The 20,827-nt window shown below is 39.7% G+C and overlaps 3 protein-coding genes across 6 annotated transcripts in view; 2 read left to right on the top strand and 1 right to left on the bottom strand.

The window, feature by feature from the left end:
• The window catches only part of plgrkt (plasminogen receptor, C-terminal lysine transmembrane protein), a 37,824-nt gene extending 23,829 nt beyond the window's left edge, over positions 1-13,995 (top strand). For all 3 annotated transcript variants that reach the window (XM_057818682.1, XM_057818680.1, XM_057818681.1), the window contains exons 3-5: positions 4,631-4,761; positions 8,442-8,551; positions 13,463-13,995. In XM_057818682.1, coding sequence (XP_057674665.1) covers positions 4,631-4,761; positions 8,442-8,551; positions 13,463-13,590 — 369 coding nt within the window. In that variant the 3' untranslated portion in view covers positions 13,591-13,995. The remainder of the gene's footprint in view (positions 1-4,630; positions 4,762-8,441; positions 8,552-13,462) is intronic.
• Positions 13,996-14,134: 139 nt separating this feature from the next.
• LOC130905360 (relaxin-3-like) lies at positions 14,135-18,902 on the top strand. The gene is made up of 2 exons (XM_057818679.1): positions 14,135-14,721; positions 17,313-18,902. Exons 1-2 carry the CDS (start codon positions 14,529-14,531, stop codon positions 17,603-17,605), a joined length of 486 nt encoding a protein of 161 aa, XP_057674662.1. The 5' UTR covers positions 14,135-14,528; the 3' UTR covers positions 17,606-18,902.
• The window catches only part of jak2a (Janus kinase 2a), a 48,816-nt gene continuing 45,765 nt past the window's right edge, over positions 17,777-20,827 (bottom strand). For both annotated transcript variants that reach the window (XM_057818677.1, XM_057818678.1), the window contains exon 25: positions 17,777-20,760. The gene's annotated coding sequence lies outside the window, so the exon portion shown is untranslated. The remainder of the gene's footprint in view (positions 20,761-20,827) is intronic.

Here is a 20,827-nt window from a genome sequence, read left to right as displayed (position 1 = left end):
CGTAAAAGTATCAGTCAATACGGATTTATTTTGCATTGATCATTTAGCCTATCAATTAATTAGGTTCATCTTGGTGAGAAATGTAGCCCTGACACCCGTTCACCCAATCTATTTGATCTTATTAATGTTCCGTTCCCAGCAAAAAGTGCACATGCAGGTTATGCTGTTATATCGTCCTTACCAATGTTGAGACCAAACCTACGCCCTTGAAGGAAAGAAAGCACAATGATAACACGGGACAACAATTTTGCATATACAAAACTCAGTTGTTTGAGGTCTGACAATCATTTTGAAACTTCATTTTGGCTACCGAATTGAAAAGTGATCTCAATTGTTCTCGGTCGGCTTGTTTTCTCTACAGTTTACCTGATTATTTTGTGCTTACTACATGCACACAGCTAACATAATAAGAATCTGCAATTCAATCATGTTAGCTTTGTTGTACAGTATATGGTGTATACCCTAATTTACCATTGCTATGGTAAACCACCATACTAACTGTGATCAGCACAGAATTCATACAAAAGTGGCATAATTTATTCCAAAAGAATCATGTGTCGTTGAAAGCCCACACATCAATAATTGGTGACTAATTCAACATTTCTTTTCCATTAAGGTTTGAACCCCACAAGCAATCTCAACAGCGTGTTTCTTGAGAAACGTTGAAAAGAAAGTCTAAGACCTGAGTGTGTTCATTATCTCAAGTGGAGATTATTGTACATTAACTCACCCTTGGCGTCTCTGCTAGTAAATTGCAGCTGAACGTTCTGATTTGACGTGATTCTTTTCATATTTGCTGGAGTCACGGTAGTCCACATGGGGTCACAATACGAGGCTTTTGTTTGGACGTTATTAGCATATTTGCCATGATATGTAATTTAAGACTATTTGTGCGGAACGGGAATGCTTTCGTGAGTTGTACATTTTAAGGCGTCTTAACAGGATGTGTCCACTTCCCTTACTTTTTTTTGTGTAGTATTACTGGTACGTTTTCAAGAAGGCCACAATTTCTATACAGTATTTCTTTTATTGTATGTAAAAAGATAAGGAAAAACAAGTTTGATTCCAATGTGTTTAATTGTATGTATGACAGGATGAAAAAAGTCTTAAATAGCGTTATTATGTGAATTAGAATCATGTTTTGAGACGATTCGACTCCGTATCAGGGGTCCCCAAACTTTTTCCTGTGAGAGCCACATAACTTTTTCCTTCTCTGATGAGGGGCGGGTCAGTTTGTAACAGAAAAAGTGTGACGATTGCAGGAGTGCCTCAATGTAAAAATGTATTGTTTTTCAGAAAGCCAAAATCAACTAACCCTTTCTGAATTCTTCACGGAACAAAAGCAAATAAAATAAAAATAATAATTTAATATAAGATAATATAATATAATATAGGGCTGTCAAAATTATTGCGTTAATGACCGGTAATTAATTTTTTAAATTCATCATGCTAAAATATTTGACGCATTTAACGCACATGCCCCGCTCAAACAGATTAAAACGACAGCACAGTGTCATGCCCATTTGTTACTCTTGTTTTTTGTTTTGTCACCCTCTGCTGGCGCTTGGGTGCAACTGATTATATGGGTTTCAGCACCATGAGCATTGTGTAATTATTGACATCAACATTAGCAAGCTACTAGTTTATTTTTTGTTTGAAAATTTTACAAATTTTATTAAAACGAAAACATTGAGGGGTTTTAATATAAAATTTCTATAACTTGTACTAACATTTATCATTTAAGAACTACAAGTCTTTCTATCCATGGATTGCTTTAACAGAATGTTAATAATGTTAATGCCATCTTGTTGATTTATTGTTATAATAAACTAATACAGTACTTATGTACCGTATGTTGAATGTACATATATATCCGTCATGTGTCCTATCTTTCCATTCCAACAATAATTTACAGAAAAATATGGCATATTTTATAGATGGTTTGAATTGCGATTAACAGAAAAAAGCCAGGAAATAAATAACACTATTGAGAAAAAGAAAAAAAAAGTTCAGGGAGCCGGACCAAATATGGAGGCGGCCCGCTGGCCGGGCCGTAGTTTGGGGACCCCTGCAGTACAACAATTTGGCAAAGCGCAGATGACGAGAAATTAGTCTTTTAATCTGCCGTTTAGCCCCTGCCTGTCATTACATCGCTTTAGCGTCCCCAACAGGAGGATGACGTCGGCAGGGTCATGGTTTCATCTGATTTAGAATTCAGCCCATTGAGGGGGTAATATTCAGAACGAGGAAAATGCGACAAAGAGAGCTGCAAAATGTCATTGTTTCAATCTCTCCAATATTTTTACAGGATATTCTTTTTATCCAAGTATTTTCCTCCATTTACTAAATAAATGTCATGACAAATAACAGTCTTGTGCTAAATGGAATATTAAATATTCAAAATGCATTTATTCGGTACAACATGGCAAAATTACTCCTTATTGTTCAAAACTGTCAACTTCTTGCACCTCCCGAACGATATTTTATGCCACCGTAGTTAGTCCGGCTTTTGTCATTTCCCTGCCCCGGCTTCGGAGAATGCAAACAAAACAAGAGACGTGACAGTAGGCCAACATGCTAACCCGAACCGAGTGACGTGTCAAAGTCTTATTTTCGCTTTTCGACTTTACACTTTACACACTAGTATGGGAAATCAGTTGACCATTTGTGGGGCTTTGCTCCCACCTGCTGGTCAGAATAATTCAATGCATCTATTTTTTTGTCGCAGTAGTTTGGTTCAATCACTTACACATTGCGGTGTCTAGCGGTAGCATTGACAGTCGTGAATGCTTTATGTTTCTGCCTCGGAAATATATAAGTTTTTTATGTTTACTATTACATATGGATGTGCAATATATGTTTACATCTGTGGTGAAGGTTCATATGTACAGAACTTCATAAGTTGTGTTATAGAAGCCAGCCAATGGTTTAGTAGCTCAAGCTAGTGTGCTATGCTATACAGTACATATAATAGTTGTGTATATAAGTGTATTGTGCAGTTTGTTGTATATTGAGTATTGAATATGTGCATTTTTCTGTTGCGCTTTCACAATATTAAGACGAGTGTCTTCCCATAAAAGCAAGAAAAAACCAAGCCTTGTGGTTTATAGAAGTGCATTCATTCTTAGCTGGCTGTTGGGCAGTGCAGAAGGGAAACGCACTGTTTTGTTCATGTCATTATGAAAAATCTGATGAGATCAAAGGCAAATCTATGTTGAATCCACCACTATTTTTTTTAAACCTCCAGGTGTTCAAAAACTCAGGTTATACATTTAAAAAATTATATATTTATTATCGGTATCGGCTTTGAGGAGCAGGAAGTTATCGATATCGGTATCGGTTTCAAAAAATGGATATCGTGCACCCCTAATCTTTTATGCCCTATATTCTGCCGGTCCCCCTAAACTATGGTATGATTGCTATTTATTTTATATTGGATGTGTTGGAGTAATACAAACAGTAAATACGAGAAATGATACTATTCCCTGATTAATTATATTGTGTTAGAAATTACAATAATGCAAACAGTTAGACGGTGCCTATGAGAAAAGGTACTTGCCTGGGGCTTGGTGGGCCGCTGGGGGTCCCGTGGCGTGCCGTGCCGGTTGGGGGGCTGTGGCTGTGGCTCGTGGCCCGGGTGGGCGGGCGGGGGTTGGTGTAGGCGTGGGGTTGGTGATGCGTCCCCTCCTGCCATCCCTGAAGGCCGGTTGATGGGCGCGTGGGTGGCCCGGGGGACCACCCTGGGTCCCGGGGGGGGGACGGTGGCTCCTTTGCTGGGCGGCGGGAGGAGGGATGGGCTGCGCATGGCCCCCCCGCCCGCCCTCCCTCCCCGGGCTGGCTGGGTGGGGGCCGTGGCCCTGGGTTGGCGCCCGCGCGGTTTCTCCGCCCGTCTGCGTGGCTGTCGCGCGCCCGGTGGGGCTTGCGTGCTGCTGGATGTGGTAGGGCATGCTCGGGTTGGGGGTTCCGGTGCCGGGATTGGCGATGCGGCGGCGTAGGGTTGGTCGCCAACGGGCTTACACTCATAAGAGATTCACACGATTACTGGGTTCTAGATCACAGAACTGATTTGTGTACACTCTACCCCTTTCAATCACTTAGCTTATAGTCTTATAGACACCCCCACCCCCATTCTCCTCTTTCACTGGCCAATTGGCCCCCACATGGTGTAAACCGGAAATACATCTCGCTGACGATAGCACCAGCATATTAGTAACTAGTTTAGATGTTCAATGTATTTCTTGTTGTTGTTTGTGTATGTGTTTCTTTTCTTTCTTCTCTTGTATTTCTTTTCTTCTGTCCCCCCATAATCCCTTCCTGTTCGCTGCTTTGTCATAATAAAAAGGTATTTTGAATGATCACAATGGGAGTATGTCAGACTCTCCATGTGAAACATTAAAACTGTTCAGAATCCGGGCACTTAGACTTCCATTCTCTGTGTCAAACAGCTGAACAGGACAGGTTTTTAAAAAAAAAAAAAAAAAAAGAGAGAGAGAAAAGGTACTTTCTCTGCTTCAAGTTTACTGTACTGAATTTGCCAACTAGCCCACCAGTTAGAGCTAGCACTCGCTGATGTCATGTGGAAGCAGATGTGCAGTGGCATACATAGTGATGTGTGTATGTGTTTGTACAGCTGGAGCGTCAGATGATGATGCAGAACCAGATGAGGGAGCGACAGATGGCAATGCAGATTGCTTGGTCCAGAGAGTTCATCAAGTATTTTGGGACATTCTTCGCTGTGGCATCTACCGGCCTCACCGTGGGGTGAGTCTCACACCTTTTAGAGACTCGCACAATACCTGTGTATGTGTTTTCACAGCGTGACATTTTGTGCAGTGGCCTTTTCCTGAAGTACTGATCGTACGGTGGCAAAATGTCACTTCTCTTGATTTGCTAGCTTTTCTCACCAATGTCAGTCCGGCAAGCCACAATGTGTCATCAGTCCCTCATGTCGACTGTTTTTGACCTAATAAAAACGACCGTGTTTTCCGGATTAAAAATCACTGTTTTCATAGTTTGGCTGTGCCTGCAATTTATTTTCAGGTGCAACTTCTATACAGTAGGGGAAATAAGTATTCAGTCAACCACCAATTGTGCAAGTTCTCCTCCTTGAAAAGATTACAGAGGCCTGTAATTGTCAACATGGGTAAACCTCAACCATGAGAGACACAATGTGGAAAAAAACAGAAACTCACCTTGTTTGATTTTTAAAGAATTTGTTTACAAATCATTGTGGAAAATAAGTATTTGGTCAATACCAAAAGTTCATCTCAATACTTTGTTATGAACCATTTGTTGGCAATAAACCTTCACTTCGAAGTCCAGTTCCTAAGTCCTTCTCCTTGGCCGTTGTGGAATAACACGTTGGTGCTCAACCATGCAAATGCTTCCATGTTGCGGATAACTACTTTTGTTTAGGAATAATTTATTTTCTGTATCTCTTCACTCTTCGCTTGGTGTAAAGAAATCAACTGTGGGAGCAATTATTAGAAAATGGAAGACATGCAAGACCACTGATAATCTCCCTCGATCTGGGGCTCCATGCAAGATCTCACCCCGTGGCGTCAAAATGATAACAAGAACGGTGATCAAAAATCCCAGAACTACACGGGGGGACCTAGTCAATGACCTACAGAGAGCTGGGACCACAGTAACAAAGGCTACTATCAGTAACACAATGCGGCTCCAGGGAATCAAATCCTGCACTGCCAGACGTGTCCCCCTGCTGAAGAAAGTACACGTCCAGGCCCGTCTGCAGTTCACTAGAGCGCATTTGGATGATCCAGAAGAGGACTGGGAGAATGTGTTATGGTCAGATGAAACCAAAATAGAACTTTTTGGTAGAAACACAGGTTCTCGTGTTAGGAGGAGAAAGAATACTGAATTGCATCTGAAGAACACCATACCCACTGTGAAGCATGGGGGTGGAAACATCATGCTTTGGGGCTGTTTTTCTGCAAAGGGACCAGGACGACTGATCTGTGTAAAGGAAATAATGACTTGGGCCTTGTATCGAGAGATTTTGAGTGAAAATCGCCTTCCATCAGCAAGGGCATTGAAGATGTGGCTGGGTCTTTCAGCTTGACAATGATCCCAAACACACAGCCAGGGCAACAAAGGAGTGGCTTCGTAAGAAGCATTTCAAGGTCATGGAGTGGCCAGCCAGTCTCCAGATCTCAACCCCATAGAAAATCTGCGGCGGGAGTTGAAAGTCCATGTTGCCCAACGACAGCCCCAAAACATCACTACTCTAGAGGAGATCTGCATGGAGCAATGGGCCAAAATACCAGCAACAGTGGTTGAAAAGCTTGTGAAGAGTTACAGAAAACGTTTGGCCTCCGTTATTGCCAACAAAGGGTACATAACAAAGTATTGAGATGAACTTTTGGTATTGACCAAATACTTATTTTCCACCATGATTTGCAGATAAATTCTTTAAAAATCAAACTGATTTTCTGTTCCCCCCCCCCCCCCCCCCCCCCCCACATTCTGTCTCTCATGGTTGAGGTTTACCCATGTTGACAATTACAGGCCTCTGAAATATTTTCAAGTGGGAGAGCTTGCACAATTAGTGGTTGACTAAATACTTATTTGCCCCACTGTATGCTTTGCCCCATACTAACAGCTGCAAGAAGGGCACAGATAAAGTGCCCTCCACTTCCAGAGTTAGTGGAGTTGTTCAGAAGTGAGGGGAATAGTATCTTTTCTTGTATTTACCGATCGACTGTTTGTATTACTGTAACACACCCAATATAAAACAAATAGCACTTATACCATAGTTTAAAGGGGAATAAACAAAGCCAAACAACACAGAGTCAAAGCGGGATGAAAAGACCATAGTTTCTTGTTTTACCAAAATTACCGACATGGTCAAAATTACGTCGGTCATCCTGAAGAATTTCGGTCAGGGTAAATTTTCGGTATCCCGCCCGGCTCTATCCTGTATACATATTTTTTTTTAGATAAATTAGGTGAGAGTGGATGATTTTCCACAGCACACCAGACACTACGACACGCCACAATAGTGTGCTCAGATACAGTGGTTGAAAAACACTGCCTTATTAGACACCTACTTAGCCTGTTGTTCTCCATTTTTGTTAGATATTGTATGATGTAGGGCTGCAGCTATCGAATAGTTTAGTAATCGAGTAATCGACTGAAAATTCTATCGATTAATCGAGTAATCGGATAAAACAAATATATTTTTAGGTGAAGAGCAATTATAAATATACATGAGAAAACAAGACATTTCATCTAATCTTGAACCATTTTCAGTCAATCAGTGTCTTTATTTTCGATGTATATTGTTGAAAACAGCCAACAATTGCATCTCAGATGTAACTAGAATTAAAAAAAAGACAAATTCACTGCTTTCACTCAAAAAACCTTTAGATCTTATTAAAATATATACATATATATACCTAAAAATGCCATCACGCTTGATAACACACATCACTTAAAAGTTAGGATTTTTTCCCACCTGTTTCAATTGAATTTCTATTTGTGTCAAGCCATTTTTAAGTTCTAGTTAAGTTTTACGCTACTCTAAACTGTAAGTCCTGATAGGATTTTGTGTTTTTGCAGTGTTCAAGATAAATGTATGATACCGGCTGTATTGGAGCACACTAGGAACCAGTGCTACTTGGTGTTTTATCCAGCAATGACTACTAAGCTAAAATTGATAGTTAGCATTATTGAGTTTTTATTTTACACCCTTATCACTCCACAAAGCTATGTTATGTTAAAGCCTGTATGTAAGACACGTTAGCCACGCATCGAAAGTGGTCATAATTAATAGAAACCTAGCCCTCCGCAGGGCTAACGTTGCGTGAGCTAGTGACTCAGACAGTAACGTTAATCTTATTTTTTAGCGCTTAGCGCTCTTTATTAGCGCTTAGCGCTCTACTGCTTTAAGATGGCCGCTGTTTATTACCGCTGCCCAGACGCGGCCGAGTCTATCATATTGCATCTAGTTCAACATACATGTGATCTCTATGAGACTCCTCAGATGCTACCTGCTACCAACTTAACATCACGCGGGCTAGTTTTTAGCAACGTCGGCGTAGTTTGGAGCGGCTGTCGGCTGCGGAAATGTTTTTTATATTTTTTTTATTGCTTCTTCCTCTACGCACGTGACGTCAGCGCGTTGTCCCGCATTAAAAGTAGTCCGAGCGAAACGTGATGCTTAAAGCTGTCAAAATAAACGATTACTTGAGGTGAATAAAATTACTCGGATCAGTTTTTAAACTCGAGTTACTCGAGTTGCTCGAGTATTCGTTTCAGCTCTAGTATGATGTTTATGATACATATATGTGTGTGTGTTTGTGCGTCATCATTGAGCGTTTTTTTAAATCGATTGTGACTTAAAAGTCCAAAAATATGGAAATTCTGCATTTTCAGTAAATCAAAAATAATCCAATGTCACTATTTCTTTTTCAATCCAGTGCCCTAAAAAGAAAGAAACCAGCCTTGTTGGCCCCCATCTTACCACTCAGCTTTATATTGGCATATCAAATGGACAACGCTTATGGGACACTTATTCATCGGATTAGAGGTAAATCAAATTATTATTGTTTTCCACTAACATTTCAATTTGATCTTTAGTTGAAAACGAGTTAGTTAAAAGGATTTCTTTAACGTACTTTGTGTACTGTAAAACAAAAAAATTAAATGTGTATTAACTTGTACAGTGTATTTCCTCCACACCCTTCTCACCTTTTTAATAATCTTGAGAACGATAAACTGATACGACCGGATATCCGGTCTTACAGGTGAGCGATACGGCTGTATCGATAGCAAACTAACCTATCGACAGTAAATAGACAGTAAATCTTAAATGTATCGATGGTAGAGCAATGACTTGGCTATTGCGAGATTAAGGATCGGTTATCAGCACCCATATCATTGCTTTGCTAATTATATGAATCCAGCGATGTTTGGAAGAACGACACATAATTAGCTTTTACTTCGTTCATGCTGCGCTGTGCCTTCCACACTGCTTGACCCAAAGGATCGCCACACTTGAAGCGAGACGGCACACATCGTGTAACATGGACAGCCACCACTCAGTCGCGGTAGCCTCAACTTCCCATCACGCATTTCGATCGTGATGGGTGTGTCATAACTACGCGTGAGCAAACGAAACCACAGTCCCGCATGCTAAAACAATGGACAATTAGCACGAGCACTGACGCCAGTGCCAGTTTGCCAGGCAGAAGTTGTGAATCACCGCGATTGATTTTCAGCGCACCAGGAAAACAAAAGTTGGGATCTTGAAGTGAGAACGGCAGCCAGATCTGTATGGGACAGAGATCGTGAGTTTTTAACCCTGAAAAATAACCCACTACAATGGTGGAAAGGCCGGCATATTGTTTCCACGAAACGCAGTCTACTCAAACATGAACATGTGGATCAGTTGATCTTCCTCAAGAAAAATCTGCCCTTCAAAAAAGATATGGACAGTGATGAGGAATAAAAATGTGGAAGCACAGGAATAAGTGAATGACTTTGCTGTGTATAAGGTTAAAATTATGATTATTGACCTATCAGGCTAAAATGCCATGTTTTTATTCCCCCAATTTTACCAGAGGTAAAGAATAATAGCATTATGCTTTTTATTATTTATTATGATAACACTAGCAGGTTTAAAAAAAAATTTCTAGCGCTCCTACATATAATTTTAGTTTGTAAGAGGTTTACGTTGAAACGTTGCACTTAAAAATTACCTACAGTGGGGCAAATAAGTATTTAGTCAACCAACAATTGTGTAAGTTCTCCTTGAGCAGGAACCAACGCTCCGGTTAGGCAGCGAAGGAACAAAGCCAGGCGATCCGTACGTGACCTGCTGACGGACTTCCTTCGCCGCCTTACCGGAGCGTTGGCTCCCGCTCGTTTGTCATGGTAATCAATTTTCATTGCTAAAGGAACACCTGGTTGTGCTGTAACAGTTTCGCGGGGATTCTGGGATTGACAAACTCAAATCTAGCGTCATCGTTGCCATTTGTTATACTTGTTTGCTTGCTCTTGTGGGATTATAGTCAATAAATCTCATTTATTCTGCATTTTCTAATCAATAAACATTGTCAATTTTGCAAAAGTGTGCCTGTTACTGATTCACAAATTTCGGAAAACAACCCCTGACCCATTTTCATGCCTGGATTTCTCCATGCGTTTTTGGGACTTAAAAAATAGCTAATACCTCAGGTATTACAGTATGACGGAAATTTTTTGTGGTTTTGAAACCGGGAGGTTTTCCTACCACGATATACCTTGAAACTAGTAAGCGGCACATGTCTAGTCATACTGCCATGTGATATGTTAAAACTGTTCAGACTAGAGCTGAAACGAATACTCGAGCAACTGGAGTAACTCGAGTTTAAAAACTGATCCGAGTAATTTTATTCACCTCGAGTAATCGTTTATTTTGACAGCTCTAAGCATCACGTTTTGCTCAGACTACTTTTAATGCGGGACAACGCGCTGATGTCACGTGCGTAGAGGAAGAAGCTAAATAAATAAATAAATTTAAAAAAACTTAGCAGCCGACAGCCGCTACAAACGACACCGACGTTGCTAAATACTAGCCCGCACGATGCTACGTTGATAGCAGGTAGCGTCTCATAGAGATCACATGTATGTTGAACTTAGGGGTGCAACGGTTCAGTTAACCCACGGTTTCGGTTCGGTTTCGGTTTGCGTTTTTATTTTTTTAAAAACTGCCTTTATTTTGCTTTTAAAAAAATGAAATAAACACTTAAAATTTAAACATTTTTGACTGTTAAAATGCTTCTTAGCTTGTTGGCAAGTGTAGTGACTGACTACTGAAATACACACGCAGTAGTAAAAAAGTTACTTGGCAAAGTAACTGGTGATACCTTTCATGTTTTTTTTTTCATTAAAAAAAAACAAAACAAAACAAAAAAAACCCCAAAACATAGTAACCTTTGCTATGTTTGGAGGTCATTTAATGTTGTGAATCAACCGATAAAGTTGATAAAATTGCTCCCCTTTTTGCCTTAGTTCCCTTCCGTCTACTTTCGACATGTGAAAATTTCATAACTGTTTCAGCCTTTAAAGATAGACTCAAGTCAAGATTTTGCCGATTTAGCAGTATTTTGGATAAAAAGTTGCTAAGGTTTACTACAACAGAGCCTTTCTGAGAAGTATACTGCTCTAAAATGGCGGCTGTTTACTAACGCTACTGAGTGTCATTTCGCTTGTAGTTTTATATGCATGCGATATCTAGGCGTAGATTGTATGATGTCGGCCACGGTCAGGAAATTGGAGCCACCTAGCCTAGCATCGCGTTTGCTACAGCGTCTCAACACTCTTCCCTCTCCGTGTCTGACTTTTCTCGTGTCATTCAAGTACTAACGAACATTGACTCCTTGCAGAAACGGTGACCAAATCCGAACGGATGAAAAAAACACAAAAACGCAATGCACGAAAAACGTGCAGATTTTGAACGTAACGGACGGCGTACACATTTAAAAACCAGTGCTCACTTGTACAAATTACGACGAGACCGTACAACTTGACAGGTATGAATTACAGTGGACCGTCACAGTTAGTAGCACTCTGTAGCACGGGACGTCCAACTATCAGCGGTCAGGGCGAAAATATGTGCTTTCGTGAAATCATCTTCAATGGCTTTGCGTGCCATTTCTTAAATGTCGGGGATTATGTTGTGGGCGAAATATGTCCGCGAGGGAACAATATAACGCGGGTCAAGCGTTGCAATTAAATTAACGAAGCCCGCATCTTCAACCACGGAATATGGTTGCATGTCTTTTGCAAAGCAAATCCCCACTGCGTGGGTTATTTTCTTGTGTTTTTCTGACCTGATTTGTAAGGCTTTTGGAACGCCTCTTCTATAGACCCGTGTGTCTTCACTGGTGTCATCTTCGGGGTTGTCCTGCTCTGAGAAAGCGATGTCTTTGGGTGATGCCGGCTGAAGTGCTGACTGCTGGGTCATGTTAGAAGTCTTGCCGTTAGCATAGGGAACAAGCGCTGAGCAATGCTTGCAAATTGTTTTATGTTTTTTTTCAATATTTTCTCTCCGTCTGCATTGGAGTCCACGGGGAAACCGAAATGTTGCCACACCGCAGATTTGAAAGAAGCCGGTGCTTCCTCCAAATTCGGTCTGTCGACTCCTCCGCTCGCCATAACTTTTTTTGTTTTCTTTCTTGTTTCACTTTCACCTCACTCGTAAGCGAGAGAGGGCGTTACTCGGCTCCTATTACACAGGTGCTTGACAGCGATTGGACATTTACTCGTGGGGCGGGAATTTCTCCACAGCTGCGCTTCACGTCACACACAGGCACAGAGAGTTTGACCAATTCATTCCACAAGCGTTCGGAATAAATTACTGTAACTGCAAAACCAAAAAGGCGCGGTTCATAAAGGCGTATTGAACCGAACAGGGCGAACCGTTCGGTTCGGTTTTGAACCGCGAACCGTTGCACTGCTAGTTGAACTAGATGCGAAATGACACGCTCAGCAGCGTCTGGGCAGCGTTAGTAAACAGCCGCCATCTTAAAGCAGTAGAGCGCTAAGCGCTAATAAAGAGCGCTAAACGCTAATAAATAAGATTAACGTTACTGTCAGTAGCTCACGTAACGTTAGCCCTGCGGAGGGCTAGGTTTCTATTAATTATGACCACTGTCGATGCGTGGCTAACGTGTCTTACATACAAGCTTTAACAACATAGCGTTGTGGAGTGATGAGGGTGTAAAATAAAAACTCAATAATGGTAACTATCAATTTTAGCTCAGTAGTCATTGCTGGATAAACACCAAGTAGCACTGGTCCCTAATGTGCTTCAATACAGCCTGTATCATACATTTATTTTGAAGACTGCAAAAACTCGAAATCCTATCAGGACTTACAGTTTAGACTGACTTAAAACTTAACTAGAACTTAAAAATGGCTTGACACAAATAGAAATTCAATTGAAACACGTGGGGAAAAAATCCTAACTTTTAAGTGATGTGTGTTAGCAAGTGTAACGGCATTTTTAGGTAAGATATATATAAATTTTTTTTTAATAAGATCTAAAAGTTTTTTGAGTGAAAGCAGTAATGTCTTTTTTTTTTTTTAATTCTTGTTCCATCTCAGATGCAATTGTTGGCTGTTTTCAACAATATACATCGAAAATAAAGACATTGATTGACTGAAAATGGTTCAAGATTAGATGAAATGTCTTGTTTTCTCATGTATATTTATAATTGCTCTTCACCTAAAAATATATTTGTTTTATCCGATTACTCGATTAATCGATAGAATTTTCAGTCGATTACTGGATTACTAAAATATGTGAGAGCTGCAGCCCTAGTTCAGACCAATAGGACACTCAGATTCCCATTCTCTGTGTCAAGCAGCTGAACAGGACAGGGTTACAAAAAAAAAAAAAAGATCATTAACTTGGCTGAGACCAAAACCCATTCTGCTCTTATTGCCTTTTTAGGGGAGGCCGAGTGTATCATGGTGTCTGAAAATGACCGTCTGGACTTGCCTCACGGGACCCCAACCTTCGATAGCATAGAGAAGGCCCGCCGTGCTAAAAGCACCCTCTCCTCCTTCCTGGAAAAATAATGACAATTTCCTCCACAAAGACAATTCAGTGCTATCACGCTTATCATTCTGATATTTGCTCCTGGTGGTGGGGAAAGCGTATCATTGAATAATTACAGTCAATGGCCAAATTCAGATGCTCATGAAAGAAAATGAGCTTTGCAGCACGTAACGAGTGCCTTGAGCAAGTGTCATGTCAAGAACTTACTCAACTTTAAACCTGCTTGGTGCTCTTCAAAATGAATTGACTGCCATGGACGGTGATCATTTACGGCCAGCCTTTCTCATGCTGTAAACATGCGAGCTCTCTGTCAGGCCGTCTATTACAGTCAATTACATTGAATGACTTTACTGTACCAGAAACCATTACCATCATGAAATATTGAAAATGTTAGTGTCAATAAACCAAATTGTTCTGACGTGCAACAGGCTGAATTTCTATTGCATCTCATTTGACCTACCATGCACAAACATATTCATTTGCCCTTGGCATTCACGAATATATTTGAAAGTTTTTTTTTTCCATTATTTGATTTGTTTCACCTCTGCATTGGACTCTGCAGCTGTTGCCAATGTTTTCAGTGACTCATATTAGGGAGCACGGCGCTGTACTAATTCAGTAAAAAGCAAACTGCCGAGGATACCTCCCGGGTCTCGGTGTGACCTCAGCCCTGACGCGCAGACGAGGCCCAATATGAAGGAATTAACACCAATAATACTTGAACACAAGTGTTGGCAACCCACGACTTTCATAAGCACAAAGAAATAAACCACGGCACGTCATTAGCGTCCAGTTAAATGACGCACATGTGAGGGGAGGAACAACGCTACAAGTCAAGGAGTCAACTATAAAAGATGGGGTCTATTCACCAGACCGATCAAGTTCCATTCGGTGGGAAGACCTTAGAAGGAAACCCATTGGCTTCGCTGAGCGGTGAAGTGCAAAGGTGTTGATAAGCATGCTTTGGAGCCCCACAGCTTGTGTACTTCTGTTGGCGCTGGTTGCGTGCAGGGGCGAGCAGGGGGACGCCATCAGCAGAGTGCTCCAGTCCAGGGACTATGGAGTCAAGCTGTGCGGAAGGGAGTTCATACGTGCCGTCATTTTCACCTGCGGAGGCTCCCGATGGAAGAGACTCAACATGGCAGACGATGGTAAGTGGACCATACATACTGTATATTATACTAGTATATAACCACCAAGTTTCCAACTCAATACATTTCCAATGATACTGGATTTGTCTGCTGAAGAAGTCATTTTTCTGCCATTTAGATTTTTATTTTTAAGACATTTGTGCTGTGTCTAATGAATGTTGGTTGGACTCACCAGAGCAGGTGTCGGGAACCTTTTTGGCTGAGAGAGAGCCATGAACACCACATATCTTTACTTTGTTTAAAACAAAAAAACCAAGTAATATGTGCATTTTATGTAATTTCAACACTTTTAAAGTACAATAAGTCTCTGAATTCTTTTTAGTTACTTTTATAAATAATAATAATTTAATTAAATAATAAATAATGATTAAATAATATTAAAATAGCTAATTTAATATTTTGTTGTGTCTACGGATAGATTCACCCTATGTTTAAGGTGTTTCATCTTATTTCGTTGTGTGTGTGGAAAATATACACACTGTTGTACTTACGGTTTTAAACCAGCAGGGGGCAATGGGGCGCCGTTTGTAAAGCAGCACATGCTGAAAATTACGACTTAGCGCCATCTTGTGTTTAAAATGCGGTGTGAAATTTTTAGAGTCACTTTAACTTGCACATTTACAACATTGTTTAACAACTTATTTATTTTTGAATAATAAGTATTGGATCTGAATGTATCAATCTAGGACCTAAATACTTAATATAAATGTTAAATGTAAATGTAAAATTTTAATCGAGTTAATTACAGCTTAAAAATTAATTAATCGTAATTGCAATTCAAACCATCTATAAAATATGCCTTATTTTTCTGTAAATTATTGTTGGAATGGAAAGATAAGACACATGACGGATATATACATTCAACATACGGTACATAAGTACTGTTTTTAAAACAATAAATCAACTAGATGGCAATAACATGATTAACATTCTGTTAAAGTGATCCATGGACAGAAAGACTTGTAGTTCTTAAAAGATAAATGTTAGTACAAGTTATAGAAGTTTTATATTAAAACCCCTCAATGTTTTCGTTTTAATAAAATTTGTAAAAAAATTTTAATCAAAAAATAAACTAGTAGCCCGCCATTGTTGATGTCAATAATTACAAAATGTTCATGGGTGCTGAAGCCCATAAAATCAGTCGCACCCAAGCGCCAGCAGAGGGCGACAAAACTCCCAAAAACACAAGTAACAAGTGGACATTGCACTGTGCTGTCATTTTAATCTGTTTGAGCGGGGCATGTGCGTTAATTGCGTCAAATATTTTAACGTTGATTCATTTTAAAAAATTAATTACCGCCTGTTAACGCGATAATTTTGACAGCCCTACTAAATATACATGGCGGAAAACACTTAGGTGACTTGAAGTTCCGCTCTGAGACCCCCAATTTGTCCAAATTTCAAAATTGTCCAATTTGTGCGTGTGATACATCATTGGAAAGCTTAAAAATGTCAATTTTCTGGGGGGAAGAAAATTTTTGAACAGGAGGGCATTTTAAAAAACATATTTTTTTAAACAGCAAAACCCTAACTGGAGGTGAGAGCACGCGAGAGCAGAATTAAAGTCGCCATGATTTTAAACGAGATATTGCATACTTGCCTTGTTTCGATTCAAAAACTGCATGTAGCATGTATCACTGAGTGTGAAGACACAGCTATGAATGGCCACAGCTGGATTTTTGGGGGATTTTACGGGTGAAACATGGTCATATAACAAGGGTCGCGAAACAGACATCCCAGGCATCAAGGAGTGGTCGAGATTTTCTTATTCATATACAGTGGGGCAAATAAGTATTTAGCCAAGCACTAATTGTGCAAGTTCTCCCACTTGAAAATATTAGAGAGGCCTGTCATTGTCAACATGGTTAAACTTCAACCATGAGAGACAGAATGTGGAAAAACCCCCAGAAAATCACATCGTTTGATTTTTAAATAATTTATTTGCAAATCATGGTGAAAAAAAGTATTTGGTCAATACCAAAAGTTCATCTCAATACTTTGTTATGTACAATTTGTTGGCAATAACGGAGGCCAAACGTTTTCTGTAACTCTTCACAAGCTTTTCACACACTGTTGCTGGTATTTTGGCCCATTCCTCCATGCAGATCTCCTCTAGAGCAGTGATTTTCTGGGTCAAGTCCTTGCCTCAGAGACTGCAAGCTGTTATAAAAGCCAGAGGTGGTGCAACTAAATACTAGAGATGTGTTTTGATTGTTATTTCTTTGTTTGTTTCTCATGATTCCATATTTTTTTCCCTCAGAATGGAGTGATTCCATATATATTTCCCTGCACTTGCTCTATAAAATTAACATTTACTGACCACCACAATGTTTTTGATTGCTAAAGAGTTGCACTTTGAACTAATTCTTTTTTTTTTTTTTCAAGCTTTATATCTAAGTTTGTTCTACATGATAAAATGTCAGTGAGTGCTCGTCCGAGACTGGTGATTCCATACTTTTTGCTAGGGGTTGTATGGTCCGTTTAGCACTATAAATATTCCCCTTACATTCATATTCTAAGCCATGTGTCTGCTCACTATTGACAATTAAAAGTGCAAAGAAATTGACTGCATGGTCTTTTTTTTCCTAAAGCCTTCCAGCGGAGTCCCGACCGTGACGAGCAGCCCGCTATCCACAACCTTCTTCACCGGCGCCGCTCCTCCGCCTTTTCTTCCGATTCTGGAACCGAAGTCTTGACCGTTCACACGCATCAGAGCAAGAGAAACGAACCTGAATGGTTCAATGTTTTGGGCGCGCTGGCAAAGTTGCATCCTCGAATCGGCGACGACGACAGCAGCAGGGGAAGGCGGCACTTTTCTCAAGGTGTCGCTGGCGTCTGCTGTAGCCAAGGTTGCACTCGAAATGATATAGGACGCTTGTGTTGAGTTGTTTATCAACGCTCTGTTGTCTCGGAATTAAAATGTCCAGATTTTGTTTGGGGGTAAAAACGTTTTCATTTTTTTTCATCTAACTGATCACATGAAACAACACTGTTGCATGAATGCCCACATTTGGCCAGTCAGGGATAAATAACCACATTTATCAAAAAGCTGGAGTTGAAAAAGGAAGCTGATGCAAAATAAAAAAAATCGACAATATTGCAATATACAAAGGTGTGTTTCAATAAATTATTCAATGTTGGGAAATTTATCTCATTAGGGTAGGAGTTAAAACAAGCATGAAAATGGGTGAGGGGTTAAAAAGGTCAGGTTTTTTTTTTTTTTTTTACTAATTTAGCAATGAAATTTTTGATGTTTATTAATTCATAAATTTTTTGGGGAAAACTTAAATTCTTTAATAAAGTGCAAATAAACACCTAAATAACAATAAATCACAAATAAACAATGAGGTCAAATGCTGATAGCATTAACTAGTGCAAAAGAATGGAATGTCAACAGATTCAGAACACTGAATTTGCCTTTCCAACATGATTCAATTCTTAAAAAAATATCTAGCATTAATAGTATAGTATACTACTACCATATATATAAAATAGTATTATAGTCATTGCCAATCAGATTTTTCATAAAGGGTGTCATTTTAAAGCTATTCTTAATGTAGAATCTGAATTCTAAAGTACCGGTATGTGGGATTAACTCCAGAAATCGTTATTTATATGATGAACATGACGCGCTTTTATTTTTGAAATGTTCACCGGAAGTACGTTCCCTAAACAGCTAACTTAACACTACGCAAAAAAAAAGCTTTTACTTTTTTTGTCATTGCATGTGGTGTCAGTAAGATTTTTTTTTTAAAATTTGTTTGCAAATGCTGTTAATCAGCGATTTTTCATGTTTGAAGTGTCACTTTTTAACTGCAAGTTTGCGTTTTGGAGAAGACTGCTAATGTTTCATAGCAGGCTAAAGTAGGTTGTCTTTTTTTCCCCATTGGCCCCAATGTAGCAATGCTAATGTTTACAGTGTTTAATATAAATGTGTTTCCTTATGTTGTATGTCTGAACTTTAATTATATGGCGTGCTGATGACCAATCTGTGAAAAGAACTGGAGTCTCTTATGCCATGAACATGCTCGTGTGCACGCACACACGCACTTAATAAAACGCAGCTGTGAAAATGACCACCCTCATTTTTATTTACCGTGCGATAAATGGACTTATTGCATATCGCGACAGGCTTAGCAACTTCAATAAAAATGTCATTAGTTAGTTAGAGGGACTTACGATCTGCCAGCTTGTTGTCTCCTGTCGTCTTCCAAAATGACAACTGGGTGACGGCGCTTTATGTGTTCATTCACGGCCGACGTGCAGCCAAGTTTGGCATTGAAGAGACAGGACACAACAGTGTACCCTCTTGTTTTGTTGAAATAAGTCAATGTTATGGCCACTCTGGTGCGCTTTTTTTGGCTTTGTGCTGCTTTCCTGCTTGCATACCAAGCGTCCGACATAGAAAAAAAAATCGATTAAATTTGCTTTTAACCAAGGATCGAGACTGTTTTATGTCCATATCTATACAGAATTCAAGGATTTAAGCATTTATTCATGAGAATTTTCACCGGAAAAGCTCTGTTTACATAAGGCGGCCGCTAGCTAGATTCACAGACTAGCATTGTACTTCCACATATTTACGTAAAGTAAATGCTAACTGCACGTTTTTTGTTGTTTTTAACCAAGAATCGAGACTGTTTTATGTCCATATCTATAAAGAATTCAGAGATTTATGCATTTATTCAAGAACTTTCACCAGAAAAGCTCTGGTTACATCAGGTGGCCACTAGCTTCATTCAATAACAGACTAGCATTGTACTCCGACATATTTACGTAAAATAAATGCTAACTGCATGTTTTGTTTTGTTTTTTTGCTTTTAACCATGAATTGAGACTGTTTGACGTACATATCTAAAGAATTTGGGGATTTAAGCATTTATTCACAAGAATTTTTAACGACAAAAGCTTTGTCAGTGATTCCACTCGGTCAGCTTTGATGGCTTCGGCAACAATGCGGGCCCCCTATTTATCGGCCCCGTGTCCCGTCCAGACGAATTGGGGTTACGTCAGCAGCGGAGAAACAGAAGTCGTTCGTAACTCAGGGACTACCTTATAGTCCGAAAAATACAGGACTTATTTTTGAAAAAAGAAGAAACGCAAAAAATGTTTCTGTTTTCGGGTCTGACAAAAGTATGTGCAAAGTCAGTTTAGGTGTTCTCTCGTGCTTTGAATGAGACTGTACGTTGTACAAGAAAAACCACAGGCGAAACTGACCTGTCATCTGTCCAGTATATGGCGAAAATCAAACAGGCTTGCCTGGCTAACAAAACACAGGGTATGTTTTTATTTTCAGTTCAATTTGAAAAACATGTTATTTCCACTTTTTTTCATGTGTTTGTTCAATTATGACAAACATGTTGGCACAGTAAATGTACATGTGTGTTGCGGAATCGTCACGACAACTTTTATACAAACTCATTCAAAATATATACACAACACACAGCAGAGTCACGTCTACAACAACTTTTCTTATTTCATGAATAGAAAAATATATACATAACCTTAATAAAATGAAACGTATCAAAATCCCTAGAACCTTTTCCTTCAAACAGGCTTTCCATTCCGATTTTGTAATTCCATAAGAGTCCAACTAACTATATGAAAACTAGGCTGGCACGTGAACCTGCGCGCCACAATGCTTTCACTGGGCAGGTAGGGTTACCACTGCGCTATAAAGCTCGAGCCAACGGCACAGCCGCCAGCGGCCTTACATGAATCGGCAGGGAGGTTTCCATGCTCCACAGCGGACCCTCGTGTACCCGTTACATATATACAGACGGCAGTCATTTTGTCCGACCAATAATCTTTTGGGCTTAAAGTGCATCCACTATGTTTTCACAGTGCTTCAATTTTGCAAATTTTTTGTTACTGCCTTACTTCAAAAATGTTTGCTTTCAAATTATACTTACAAAACGCCATGATGATAACGAAGATGAAGTGCTGTGAATAACCTTTAGAGGCACTCGACTGTATTTGCCAAGGTGATTTTGACATGATAGATGACCAGACTGGCTGGAAACGTAATGTGCGCCGTACCTGAATGGTGGGAGAACAGAAAAAAGCACAGGCACAATGCAAAGATTACACATTATATACATCTATA

Source organism: Corythoichthys intestinalis, chromosome 17 (genome assembly GCF_030265065.1).
Source record: "Corythoichthys intestinalis isolate RoL2023-P3 chromosome 17, ASM3026506v1, whole genome shotgun sequence".
NCBI classification, from domain to species: domain Eukaryota; kingdom Metazoa; phylum Chordata; class Actinopteri; order Syngnathiformes; family Syngnathidae; genus Corythoichthys; species Corythoichthys intestinalis.
This window is presented reverse-complemented; position numbering and strand designations above follow the sequence as displayed.